Genomic DNA, 14678 nt, shown 5'->3' on the forward strand with positions numbered 1-14678 from the left:
ATCAGAGAGTATGGTCCATGCAGGGAGTAGTAGGAAAAAAATCAAAGTTACTTTCTCTGAATGTATGGAGAATCTGCAATAAGATAGATGAACTAGTGGCACATATAGAGATAAATGGTTTAGATCTAATTGTCATAACAGGGACATGATTACAGGTTTGGGAAATAAATATTCCAGGCTAACAACATTTCGAAAAGAAAAGGACGAAAGGTAAGCTTAATAATAAAGGATGTTAGTGAGAAAGGATCTTGGCTTAGAAAATCAGGAAGTAGAATTAGTATGGGTAGAGATTACGAATAGCAAGGGTCAGAAAATGCTGGTAGAAGTAGTTTGTAGTTCCCATAACAGTAGTGCTACTGCTGGATAGGGCATTAAATAAGAAATTATTGGAACTTGTATTAAAAGCAATGTAATAGCTGTGGGGGGATTTAATCTTGATATAGATTGGACCAATCAAAATGGCAAAGGTGGTCTGGAAGATGAATTTGTGGAATGTCTTTGCCAGTTTCATGGACCATTATATTGTGGAATCAACTAGGGATAATGCTATTTAGATCTAGTTTTGTGCAATGAGACAGAGTTAATTACTAATATCATAGTAAAAGATCCACTGGAAAATAGTATTCATAATAGAATTGAATTCCACATTAAATTTGAAAACAACTCCAATCACAAACAAAAAAGCCAGTTATGTAGGTGTGAGGGTAGAGTTGCCTATAATGTTGCAAAGAATAGTAGTAAGTCTGAGGATCAGTAATAGTTTGGAGAACCAAAGGGCCACCAAAACGTTAATTAAAAAGAGAAAAAATAGAACATGAAAGTAAACTAGCCAGGAATATAAAAACAGATTGTAAGAGCTTTTACAAGTTTATTCAAAGGAAGAGAGTAGCTAAAATAAACTTTGGCCCCTTAGAGAAAGACAGGAGAAGGTATTATAGGGAATGAGGAAATGGCAGCGACATTGAACTTGTATTCACAGTAGAAAAGACAAGTTACATACCAGAAATAGAGGATAACCTAAAGGCAAATAACAGTGAGAAATTTAAGGTAATTAATATCAGGAAAGAAAAAGTACTGGAGAAACCCAGGAGTCTGAAATCTGATATATCCTCAGGACCTGATGGGCTACATCCTAGGGTTCTAAAAGATGGCTGTAAAGATAGTGGATGTGCTGGCTAGATTTTGCTCCCTAGATTTTGGCATGGTCCAGCAGATTTGGAAGTTAGCAAATATAATGCCACAATTCAAGAAAGGAGGGAGAGAAAATAAGGAGCTATAAGCTGGTTAGCCTACATTAGTCATCGGGCAAGTGCTGGAATCCAAGGAAGTCTTAACAATACACTTAGGAAAGTGTAGTATGATCAGAGCTAGTCAACATGATTTTATGAAAAGGTAATCCTATTTGACAAATGTATTATACTTTTTGAAGATGTAACTAGGAGGGTAGATAGAGGGGAACCAGCAGATGTAGTATACCTTGATTTCCAAAAGGCATTTGATAAGGTGTCCCAAAAAAAAAAACAGAATCACAGAATGGTTATGCAAGATAAGGGGTCATACAGTTGGGGGTGATTGCCCGGAAAGACAAACTGCCATCATGGCCCAGGAGCTAGCGAGGCACAACATCGACATTGCTGCTCTCAGTGAAAACCCAGCTCACTGGAAAGGGACAACTGAGGGAGGCCAGCAGAGGGTATGCCATCTTTTGGAAAGGGAAGTCAGACCGTGACCCCTGCATCCACGGAGTCGGTTTCGCCATGAGGAACAGGATAGCTGCCACGCTCTCCGAACTCCCCTTGGGGGCTAATGAGAGGCTGACGGCCCTACGCCCTCATCTCAGCTGTAACCCCTGTCATCAGCACATATGCCTTGACTTTAGATTCCAGCTGTGAGGTCAAGGAGACGTTCTACTCCAATTCTTTGGCGCCCTTGCTTCTATCCCCAGGGTGACAGGTCATCTTCCTAGGTGACTTTAATGCCCAATTGGACATGACCACAAAATCTGGAGTGGAACTATCGGCAAGAATGGTGTGGGGAAGGCCAATACCAGTGGCATCCTACTCTTGACCAAGTGTGCCCATTACGGTCTGATCGTGACGAACATGGCCTTCTGCCAGAAGAACGACTCAAGACCACGTGGAGGCACCCGAAGTCAGGGCATTGGCACCTCCCGGACTGCATCGTTGTCTGAGGCAGAGACCTGAGGGGGGATGTGCTTGTCGTGAGGGCCATGAAGGGTTCTGAACATTGCTGGATGGACCATCACTGCATCCAGCGCTCAGTGACGAACACCTGTCTGGCACCAAGACACCAGAAGACCCAAAAAACCGCCCAGAGAAAGTTGAACGTTGCAGCATTGAAGGACCTGGGACTGCAGGAAGCGTTCCAAGCTCAGTTGTACAGTGTACTGGAGCAAGTGCCCACCACTGATGCCATTTCCATCCAGGCATACTGGGAGCAACTCAAGTCTGCCATCTTCAACACCTGCGTACAGACTATTGGGCTTGCATCACGATGGAGCCAGGACTGGTTTGACACCGATGACACCGCAATCTGCGACGATCTCAAGCAGAAGCAAGCAGCCTTCGTCACCTGGCAAAGCCACCCACGTAACTGGCGAATGATGGCAGTGTACCACCAACTGAAAGCTGAGGTCCAGAGACACATTTGTGACATTAAGAACAACTGATGGGTGGAGAAGGTGCACGAGATTCAGGTCTTCGCCGACCAGCACAACATGCGCAACTTCTTCCAGGCTACCGAAATGATCTATGGATTCCGCTCTTCCGGATAAAACTCTCTTAGATCACAGGATGGCTCCTGGCTCCTCAAGGATGGCGACGCCATCCGTCAGCATTGGAAGGAGCGTTTCGAACTGCTCCTCAATCAGGACTCCACTGTATTGGAGGAGACCCTCCAAGCTGTTCCACAACACCTTGTGGAGGATTCCCTCGGTGATCCACCAACCATCGATGAGCTTAAGCGGACCATCCAACAGATGAAAACCAACAAAGCTAGTCAGCCAGATGGTATACCCGCAGAGGTCTACCATGCTGGCAGCTATCAGCTCATGTCACGACTCCACCAGTTCATCCTGGGACAAAGAGGACATCCCCTGGGACCTCAAGAACGTTACTATTATTACTATCCACAAGAAGGGGGACAAATTTGATTGTGAAAACTGCAGGGGAATTTCACTCCTGTCCATCGCTGGTAAGATCCTGGCCTGCATCCTCCTGAATCGCCTTCGTCCAATCGCTGAGGAGATCCTCCCGGAAACCCAGCGTGGCTTCTGACCATCCTGGGGTACTGCGGACATGGTCTTTGTGGCTAGACAGATCCAGGAAAAATGTCGGAAGCAAAATCAAGAATTGTTCCTCTCCTCCTTCAACCTGACCAAGGCTTTTGATTCTTTAAGTCGTGAAGCTCCTGGATCGTCCTCCATTGCTTTGGTTGCCCATTGAAGTTTGTCATCATCCTGAGACTCCTGTATGACAACATGACCGCCACTGTCCTGAGTGGAGGATCTGAAACCAACACCTTTCACATCCGGACCGGGGTCAAACAAGGTTGTGTGATCGCCCCCGTTTTGTTTACCATTTACCTGACCGTCATTGTCCACCTCATCTGAGATGACCCACCACTTAGTGTCAGCATTCAGTATTGTCTGGACGAGAAGCTCTTCAACTTTAGTCACTTCCGGGCAAAAACAAAACTTATCACCATGGACATCCACGACCTTCAGTTTGCAGATGACTGCTGCGTGATGGTTCACTCTGTACAGGACATACAAAGTACACTTGACCTCTTCAACACCTTGTATAAGAGGCTTGGCCTGTCCTTAAACATCGCCAAGGTGAAAGTCCTTCACCAGCCTTCCCTGGGCCAGTTGAACCTCCCTTGCACCATCCACGTAGATGGGGTGGCCCTGGAGTATGTGTAGCACTTCCCTTATCTCGGCAGCCACCTCTCCCAAGGGGCTACCATTGATGAGGAAGTCCAACACTGAGTCAACTGCCAGTGCTGCTTCTTCAAGCTGCTCCAACGTGCCTTTGATAACAGGGACCTTTTGGAAGTCAACAAAGGTTCTGGTTCATAAGGCTGTTGTGTTGACCACCCCCTTCTACTGCAGTGAAACATGGACCGTCCACCGACACCACATTAAGATCCTTGCAATCTTCCATCAGCAGTTCTTGCGTCGAATCCTGGGGATCAAATGGGAGGACCACTGGACTAACACGAGCATCCTCCATGAAGCTGCGTCTACCAGCATTGAAGCCCAGCTCCTGTGGAATCAACTCCGATGGACGGTCCATTGCACCTGGATGCCTGTAAACCGTCTCTCTTAGCAGGTTCTCTTCTCTCAGCTCTCCGCTGGCCAGCGCTCAAAAGGTGGCCAAAGGGAAAGGTATAAGGATACACTCGGTCGCCCTAAAGCACAAAGGCATTAACACCACTGACTGGGAGGAGAATGCTGCTGAGTGTGCGGCCTGGCACCACCTGGTCCATCAAGGTGCATGCCACTTCAAGACTGACTCGACAGCGAGGCAGAATGGCGATGGCAGAGGAAGGAGAGGGAAGCTAACTCGGGCCTGTGATTTCCACTCCCCTGCACAACATCATGTCCTCACTGCAGAAGAACATGTGGATCTAGAATTGGGCTCCTGCATCATCTGAAGTCTCACCAAGCCTGATGGATGTCATCCTCGATTCTGAGGGACCGCCGACGACAATCTATATGAATGACTTGGACAAAGAAACAGAGTAATGTATCTAGGCTTGCTGACACAAAGGAGCCACAAAGAGATATCGATGGGTTAAGTGAGTGGACAAAAAAGGTGGCTGATGAGTATAACATGGAGAAGTGTAAGGTTATTCGCTTTGGTCGTAAGAATAGAAAAGCAGAATATTTTTTAAAAGGCGTGAAACTTATAAATGTTGATGTTCAGCGAGAGTTGGAATGCATAAAATTAGCATGCAGGTACAGCAAGCAATTAGGAAAGCAATTGGCATGTTGACCTTTACTACAAGAGGATTGGAGTACAAGAATAAAGAAGTCTTGCTGCAATTGTGCAGGGCTTTGGTGATGCCATACCTGGAACACTGCAATTTTGGCCTCCATATTTAAGGAGGATATAGTTGCATTAACTGCAGTACAGCAAAGGTTCCCTAGATTGGTCCCTGGATGAGAGAGTTGTCCTGTGATGAGAGGCTGAGTAAATTGGGTCTATATTCTCTGGAGTTTAGAAGAATGAGAGGTGATCTCATTGAAACATTCAAGATTATGAAAGGGCTTGACAGGATAGACACAGAGACATTGTTTCTTCTGGCTGGGGAATCTAGAACAAGGGAGCATAGTTTCAGGATAAGGGGCAAATCATTTAGGACTGAGATGAGAAATGTTTTCACTCTGGTTGTGAATCTTTGGAATTCTCTACCCCAGAGGGCTGTGGATGCACTGCCGTTAAATATAATTAAGGCTGAGATAGATTTTGGTCTCGCAGGGAATCCAGGGGTATGGGGAGTGAGTGGGAAAGTGGATTTTGAAATTGTGTCCTGTACACCCAAGTTTGAGACATTAATATATTAAGAAAAGCAATGGTCCTTTCCAGATCACAGTTCATCTAGTTCGCCTGCTACCATCCTGGTAACATGAGGCAACGGTAATAAAGTTGTTGACTAATCATCATAATCGATCTCTATCAATGAGTCTGCAACAGGCCCAGACATGAAGCCAGGAAAGCGCCAGTGGTGGAAAGCTTTGTTCAGAGACACCTTTTTAGAAAATTTTGTTTCTGGGTTGTGAGCGTTGCTGGCAAGGTCTGCATTTATTGCCAGGCACTAATTACCCTTGAGAAGGTGGTGGTGAGCCGCCGCCGCCTTGAACCGCTGTATTCCATCTAGTGTAGGTACACCCAGAGTGCTGTTAGTGAGGGAGTTCCACTATAGTCCAAGTCAGGATGATGAGATTTGTGCAACTTGCAAGTAGTGGTGTTTCTAGGCAACTGCAGGCCTTGTTCTTCTAGGTGGTAGATGTTGCATGCTTTGAAGGCACAAGGTGCCATCGAAGGAGCCTAGGTGAGTTGCTACAGTGAATCTTGTAAATGGCACACTTGGCAGCAACTGTGCACTAGTGGAGGGAGTAAATGTTTAAAGTGATAGATGGGTGCCAATCAAATGCTTTGTCCTGGATGGTGTCCAGCTTTTTGAGTGTTTTTGGATGGCGCCCATCCAGACAAGTGGAGCATATTCTATCACACTCCTGACTTGTGTCTTGTAGACAGTGGACTCTCAAACATTTTGCACTTACCATATCTGATTGTAAGCTATTGGACCATAACTATCGGCAATTTCTGATGTTAAAATTGTACTCTTAGAGAAAGCTGGCATTGACTGCAGTTGTTTCAGAGAGGCATACCTGGTGATTTCCTCTCCCTTTTGGTGTGAAAGACTTTGGCTAACAGCCATATAGATAGTGATCATATAAGATCCTCAGTATTATGGTCTTCAGACTTCTTGTTAACTTCAAGTTCTCCAGACCAATTATTTCTGGTGTTGCCAGCAACACTCAAGCATAAACATTTTTTGTTAATTTTAACCATAATTCTCCCAAACAATCTTTGTGGGGCTCAGTGCAATAAGTGCAAACTCAGTAATAATCAATTAATTTTCTGATTCACTTTTTCTGTCCAACAGATTTCCAGACTGTGATGAAGCCTACCCACGCCACACTGACTCTGTTTCGGGTGGTGATCCCACAGAGGAGGCTCCAATGGCTGTACAGAGGGACTATGGCTTTTGGTGCCCACGGGAATTAAAAATCGATCCTGAGCTTGGCTATTCCTTCCTGGGGGTCACAGACTGTTCACCACCTTGTCCTAACATGTATTTCAGACGTGAAGAGCTTTCTTTTGCCAGGTACTTCATTGGCGTGATATCTATCGTCTGCCTGTCTGCTACACTCTTCACCTTTCTCACATTCCTCATTGATGTGAAACGATTCCGCTATCCAGAGCGGCCAATCATATTTTATGCAGTCTGTTACATGATGGTTTCCTTGGTGTTCTTTATTGGGTTTCTTCTAGAAGACACGGTTGCCTGCAACAGAAATGATCCTTCAGTTTACAAAGCATCTACGGTGACACAAGGTTCCCACAATAAGGCATGTACCATGTTGTTTATGGTACTTTACTTCTTCACAATGGCAGGCAGTGTCTGGTGGGTCATCCTTACCATCACGTGGTTTTTGGCTGCCGTTCCCAAATGGGGCAGTGAGGCAATAGAGAAGAAAGCACTACTGTTCCATGCAAGCGCCTGGGGGATCCCAGGAACCCTCACTATCATTCTCCTCGCCATGAACAAAATTGAAGGGGACAACATCAGTGGTGTTTGCTTTGTCGGACTATATGATGTTGATGCGCTGCGATATTTTGTTTTGGCTCCTCTATGTCTCTATGTGGTGGTAGGGGTTTCTTTGCTACTAGCAGGTATAATATCCCTGAACCGTGTACGGATTGAAATCCCACTGGAAAAAGAGAATCAGGACAAGTTGGTGAAGTTCATGATCCGCATTGGTGTGTTCAGCGTTCTCTACCTCGTACCACTCCTTGTCGTAATTGGATGTTACTTTTATGAGCAAGCATTCCGTACTGTATGGGAGACGACATGGATTCAGGAACGTTGTCGTGAATACCACATTCCCTGTCCTTACCAGGTACGTCATGCTTCACTATTTAGGTTAGAAAGTAATCAGTAGGGAAAGTAAAAATCACAGTTGACTACTAGTATAGGAGGTGATGAACTTTTCTGTAATCTGTAACTAATAACTTGTTAATAGTGCTGGCCTTGCAGCTTCAAACTGTATTCACTGATGCCCTATATTACTCTATAATAATTGAAAAAACGCATACAGACTTCAGCAAGTGTGTATATTCATATATATATATATATATATATATATATATTTGTATATGTATGTGAGTGTATATAACATACATAGAAAATGTCATCTGCATACTAGAAATAGTATCTAATAATTAGTGAATGCAAGACAATAAAAAAAACCTTGAATTTACATAGCATCTTTCCTAACCTCCAGAATTCCCAAAATGTTTCACTCAATGAAGTGTGCACACTGTTGCAATGTAGAAAATGTCGCAATCAGCTTGTGTGTTCAGCAAACTCACACAAACAGCAATGAAATAAATGACCTTATCTGTTTTAGGTGTTGGTTGGTTGAGGGATCAATGTTGTCCAGGACACAAGGAGAACTCCGCTCCTTAAATCATGTCATGAGATCTTTTACATCCACTTAAAAGAGCAGACTTAGTTTTAAGACTTCTCTAAGCGACTGCACCTCCAACTATGCAGCAAGCTCCCCCCGCCCCAGTAGTGCACTCAATGCTATAGGAATGTGTGAACAGGGGGGGAAGTCTTCCAAACCTGTTTGCCATTAGATCATAGCTGATCTCCGTTTAACTTGCATCTTAACTCCATTTACCCGCATTTGTTAACAATCTCTTAACACCCTTGCCTAACAAAAGTTATTGATCTCAGTTTTGAAACATTCCATTGACCCTCCACCCCAGCCTTACCAGCATTTTTTGATGAGAGTTTTCCAGATTTTCACTACCCTTTCTGTGAAGAAGTGCTCCCTGATAAGTGACCCTTGAATAGCCAAGCTCTAATTTTAAGGTTATGGCACCTTGTTCTGGAGCTCACTAGAGGAAATAGTTTATCTCTCCAACACCCCCCCTTCAATCTCTCTCTCTCTCTCTCCCCACCCCCTACATGTCTACTCTATCAAATCTGATCATCTTAAGCTCCTCAGTTAGAACATCCTTTCAGCTTCCATAATTCAAGAGTATACAAGTTTATTTCCAGCCTAGATCATGTACTCAAGACTCTGGAATGGGGCATGAACCCACAATCTTGTGCTACCATTGAGCCATGTCTTAAATGTCTGTTTGGGGATAAACAGTAATCACTACTCCAACTTTGCTGTTGGGGGTTTTGCTATTGTGTGATTTCCTCGCTTGATTGTAACTTAGAGAGAGTGCCATTTTCCTCCATATCTAATACTTTTATCTCCCCTTTCATAGTGATGTCAAAACATTGACAATTATTAGCAAACAATGACAAATGGGACCCTTTTAAACCAAGTTTTTTAAAATTCATTCACGAGATGTGGGCTTCGCTGGCTGGGCCAGCATTTATTGCCCATCCCTACTTGCCCTTGAGAAGGTGGTGGTGAGCTGCCTTCTTGAACTGCTGCAGTCCATGTGGTGTAGGTACGCACACAGTGCTGTTAGGAAAGGAGTTCCAAGATTTTGACCCAGCAACAGTGAAGGAACGGCGATATATTTCCGAGTCAGGGTCGTGGGTTACTTGGAGGGGAACCTCCAGGTGGTAGTGCTCCCATCTATCTGCTGCCCTTATCCTGCTAGATGGTAGTGGTTGTGGGTTTGGAAGGTGCTGTCTAAAGAACCTTGGTGAATTCGTGCAGTACATCTTGTAGATGGTACGCACTGCTGCTACTGTACGTCGGTGGTGGAGAGTGTGAATGTTTGTGGATGTGGTGCCAATCAAGTGGGCTGCTTTGTCCTGGACAGTGTCCAGCTTCTTCAGTGTTGTAGGAACTGCACTCATCCAGGCAAGTGGGGAGTAATCCATCACACTCCTGACTTGTGCCATGTAGACGGTGGACAGGCTTTGGGGAGTCAGGAGGTGAGTTACTCGACACATAATTCCTAGCCTCTGACCTGCTCTTGTAACCACAGTATTTATATGGCTAGTCCAATTCAATTTCTGGTCAATGGTAATCCCCATGATGTTGATGGTAGGGGATTCAGTGATGGTAATGCCATTGAACATCAAGGGGCAATGGTTGGATTCTCTCTTGTTGGAGATGGTCATTGCCTGACACTTGTGTGGCGCGAATGTTCTTGCCCAAGCCTGGATATTGTCCAGGCCTTGCTGCATTTGGGCATGGACTGCTTCAGTATCTGAGGAGTCGCAAATGGTGCTGAACATTGTGCAATCATCAACAAACATCCCCACTCCCGACCTTATGGTGGAAGGAAGGTTATTGATGAAGCAGCTGAAGATGCTTGGGCCTAGGTCACTACCCTGAGGAGCTCCTGCACTGGTCTCCTGGAGCTGAGATGACTGACCTCCAACAACCACAACCATCTTCCTTTGTGCTAGGTATGACTCCAACCAGCAGAGAGTTTTCCCCTTGATTCCCATTGACTCCAGTTTTGCTAGGACTCATTGATGCCACACTTCAAATGCGGCCTTGATGTCAAGGGCAGTCACTCTCACCTCACCTCACCTCGGGAGTTCAGCTCTTTTGTCCATGTTTGAACCAAGGCTGTAATGAGATTAGGAGCTGAGTGGCCCTGGTGGAACCCAAACTGGGCATCAGTAAGCAGATTATTGCTAAGCAAGTGCTGCATGATAGCAATGTTGATGACCCCCTTACATTACTTTACTGATGATCGAGAGTAGACTGATGGGGCGGTAATTGACCGGGATGGATTTATCCTGCTTTTTGTGCACACACATACCGGCGTAGTTTTCCACATAGCCGGGTAGATGCCAATGTTGTAGCTGTACTGGAACAGCTTAGCTAGGGACGCGGCAAGTTCTGGAGCACAAGTCTTCAGTACTATTGCTGGAATATTGTCAGGGCCCATAGCCTTTGCACCATCCAGTGCCTTCAGCCACTTCTTGATATCACATGGAGTGACTTGAATTGGCTGAAGACTAGTATCTGTGATGCTGGAGACCTCCTGAGGAGGCCGAGATGGATCATCCACTCGGCACTCCTGGCTGAAGATTGTTGTAAATGCTTCAGCCTTATCTTTTGTAGTGCTGTGCTGGGCTCTTCCATCATTTAAGGATGGGGATATTTGTGGAGCCTTCTCCTCCTCCAGTGAGTTGTTTAATTGTCCACCACCATTCACGACTGGACGTGGCAGGACTGCAGAGCTTAGATCTGATCCGTTGGTTGTGGGATCGCTTAGCTCTGTCTATCACTTGCTGCATATGCTGTTTGGCATGCAAGTAGTGCTGTGTTATAGCTTCACCAGGTTGGCACCTCATTTGTAGGTATGCCTGATGCTGCTCCTGGCATGCCTTCCCGCACTCTTCATTGAACCAGGATTGCTCCCCTGGCTTGATGGTAATGCTAGAATGGGGGATATGCCGGGCTATGAGGCTACAGATTGTGTTCGAGTACAATTCTGCTGCTGCTGATGGCCCACAACGCCTCATGGATGCCCAGCCTTGAGTTGCTGGATCTGTTCAAAATCTTTCCCATTTAGCACAATCGTAGTGCCACAAACACCATGGAGGGTATCCTCAATGTGAAGGCGGGACTTCGTCTCCACAATGATTGTGCGGTGGTCACTCCTACCGATACTGTCATGGACAGATGCATCTGTGGCAGGCAGGTTGGTGAGGATGAGGTCAATTATGTTTTCTCTCTCGTTGGTTTCGTCACCACCTGCTGCAGACCCAGTCCTTTAGGACTCAGCCAGCTTGGTCAGTAGTAGTGCTACCGAGCCACTCTTGGTGATGGACATTGAAGTCCCCCACCCAGAGGAGGACATTCTGTGCCCTTGCCACCCTTGGTGCTTCCTCCAAGCGATGTTCAACATGGAGGAGCACTGACTTATCAGCTGAGGGAGGGTGGTACCTGGTAATCAGCAGGAGGTTTCCTTGCCCACGTTTGACCTGATGCCATGAGACTTCATGGGGTCCGGAGTCGATGTTGAGGATTCCCTGGGCAACTCCCTCCCCACTGTATACCACTGTGCCACCACCTTTGCTGGGTCTGTCCTGCTGATGGGACAGGACAGGTGATGGTAGAATCTGGGACATTATCTGTAAGGTACGATTCAGTGAGGATGACTGTCAGGCTGTTGCTTGACTAGTCTTTGAGACAGCTCTCCCAATTTTGGCACTAGCCCCTGATGTTAGGGAGGAGGACTTTGCAGGGTCGACAGGGCTTTTTTTTTTATTCATTCGTGGGATGTGGGCGTCGCTGGCTAGGCCAGCACTTATTGCTGATTCCTAATTGCTCTTTTTCAGAGGGCATTTTTAAGAGTCAATCACATTGTTGCGGGTCTGGAGTCACATGTAGGCCAGACCAGTTGAAGACAGCGGATTTTCTTCCCTAAAGGACATTAGTGAACCAGATGGGTTTTTACAACAATCGACAATGGTTTTGTGGTCATCATTGGGCTTTTCATTCCAGATATTTATTGAATTCAAATTCCACTATTTGCCATAGTGGAATTTGAACCCAGGTCCCCAGAGCATTACCCTGGGTCTCTGGATTACCAGTCCAGTGACAATACCACTATGCCATCACCTCCACCAAGTTGCATCGCTTGCAATTGCTTTCTGTTATTAATAATTTGCGATCAGTTTTTCTGATGTGACTTGTAATTTATAATGTTCAGAATTGTCTAATCCGTTCCATTGTTGGTGGGGTGAGTGGGAGGGAAGAAGTGGTGGGAATCTACAATTTTGTTGTGCTGAGTGACCAAGACACCAGGGATGAAAAGAGTAAAAGTAGTAGGTTGATCAGCAATTTAATGACATTAAGTTTTGATTTTTAAAGCTACAATTTGAAGCAGGAGGGAAGACCAAGGATAAATAGGACTTGCCTCAACTTTGAACTTCTGGGAAAGAATGAGTAGCAATAGGTGTGATGATCCTTATTTCTACACAGTGAAGTTGGAAGGGATAAGAAGGATATTTAGGATGTGCATATTTGAAGCATAAGAAGAGTAAGAAAGTATAATTCCGAGTACTAATGACCACAATGTAGGAAGAAATAGACTTTTTTTTACTGTTTATTATGTGATGAAATGTGGCTCAGAAGTCTTCCTACGTAACCCGACTTCCATTAATTACAAATTATTTAAATGATATGAACTCCGGAGTGCAATTATTGTTTTGAAATGAAGCCATGGTATGGGCTAATTGTTTCTAACATATGCTATAAATTTTGGCTGACTTTATTAGTATTAGCATGTGTACTGATAGCTGGTGTTAGGATAAAAACAGGCTGCCAATGGCTGTATTGAAACTTCATGGCATTCCTGAGACAGGTATATGTTGATTTATTGCTGTGATTTTTGCAGAGAAATTAAATTGAGTGTACTGCGATGTCTGCTCCCCATTTATCATATACACATCTCAATTCCCAATGCCGTACGTTTCAGTGAGTGAGCAGACTGATGCATGCTATTAAGCTTAATTAGATATTGAGCTGGAATGTGTGTCGGCTTGATGTGCAAAGGAAAATAAAATGAGACCATGGGATAGTCTCGTTATACTGGAGTTGGGGGCAAGTGACAGCGTGCAGATTGAACTCAACTGCAGAAACCAGTTACTTGAGAAGAGCAACAAATGCTGAACATAAAGTTCAACTGCAGCGATTTATTTATTGACTAGGTGAATTGCTCCTTTGGTGAATCAGCACAGACATGATTGGCTGAATGACCTCCTTTTCTGCTGTAACCATTCTAGGATTCTGTGGCTACTAATATTCCAATAAAACAGTTGAGTGATTTGATTTGAGACAATCTTTTATAGCACAAGGAAAAGGGAGATTGTTTTGGTTTGGAGAATGCAGTAAGATGCTCTTCATTACTTCCATTCAGTATGAAGGAGGAGGGAATGTTGCAGCTCGGGTCTTATGGGAACTGTAGCTAAGGACGGACTACAGCAGAGAGCCATCTTACACATTATGATTCTTTCATCTCTCCTTATTTGTTCCCACTAACACCACAGCCTCTCTAAAGCTATGTGGAAAGCGTTTGTAATGAGTTTATTTTGTATTCATTCATGGGATATGACCATCGCTGGCAAGGCCAGTATTTGTTGCTCATCTCTAATTGCCCTTGCGAAGATGCTGGTGAGCCGCATTCTTGAACTGCTACAATCTGTGGCGTTGATGGCCATGATGCTGTTAGAGAGGGAGTTTCAGGAATTTGGCCCAGCAACAGTAAGGAACAGCAATATAGTTCTAAGTCAGGATGGTGTGATACTTGGAGGGGAACACATACCCCAAATGTTAGTGAGGAGGACTTCCAGGGTCGGGAGGGCAGGGTGTGCTTTGTCATTTCCGGTGCTTACGTCGTTGCTAGGTGATCTGTAGTTTTATGCTTATTTGACTTTTCTGTAGTGGCTTTGATATAACTGATTCCCTGGGCCATTTCGGAGGGCAGTTAAAAGTCATTGCTGTGGGTCTGAAGTCACATGTAGGCCAGACCAAGTAAGCACCATGGATTTCCTTCCCTAGAGGACATTAGTGAACCAGGTGGATTTTTATGGCAATCTGGTAATTTCATGGTCATCACTGTGGAATTAGCATTTTATTCCAGATTTTATTTATTAATTAAATTTAAATTCTACCAGTTGCCATGGTGGGATTGGAGCTCATGTCGCTGGATTGCTGATCCAATAACTTTACCACAATGTTACTGTTTCCGTAATGTTACACAAAAGGCTACCCTTGAGATAGCATCTGTTCCTCCCTCAATTTTATGGTTAGAACAGGGACCCAGGCTCTATAGACACAGTGGGCTCTGTTTCTAAATTGCCACCCACAAATAGATAGGAGAAACTCCCTGCTTTAACACTCCTGAAAACTGAATAAT

General features: G+C 44.8%; 1 protein-coding gene across 6 annotated transcripts in view; it reads left to right on the top strand.

Moving 5' to 3' along the window:
- The window catches only part of LOC144680695 (frizzled-3), a 135727-nt gene that overhangs the window by 85992 nt on the left and 35057 nt on the right, over positions 1-14678 (top strand). For all 6 annotated transcript variants that reach the window (XM_078541945.1, XM_078541944.1, XM_078541943.1 and 3 more), the window contains one exon: positions 6697-7714. In XM_078541945.1, coding sequence (XP_078398071.1) covers positions 6697-7714 — 1018 coding nt within the window. The remainder of the gene's footprint in view (positions 1-6696; positions 7715-14678) is intronic.

The sequence above is a fragment of the Cetorhinus maximus genome, chromosome 5 (assembly GCF_964194155.1).
Source record: "Cetorhinus maximus chromosome 5, sCetMax3.hap1.1, whole genome shotgun sequence".
Classification (NCBI taxonomy): Eukaryota; Metazoa; Chordata; class Chondrichthyes; order Lamniformes; family Cetorhinidae; genus Cetorhinus; species Cetorhinus maximus.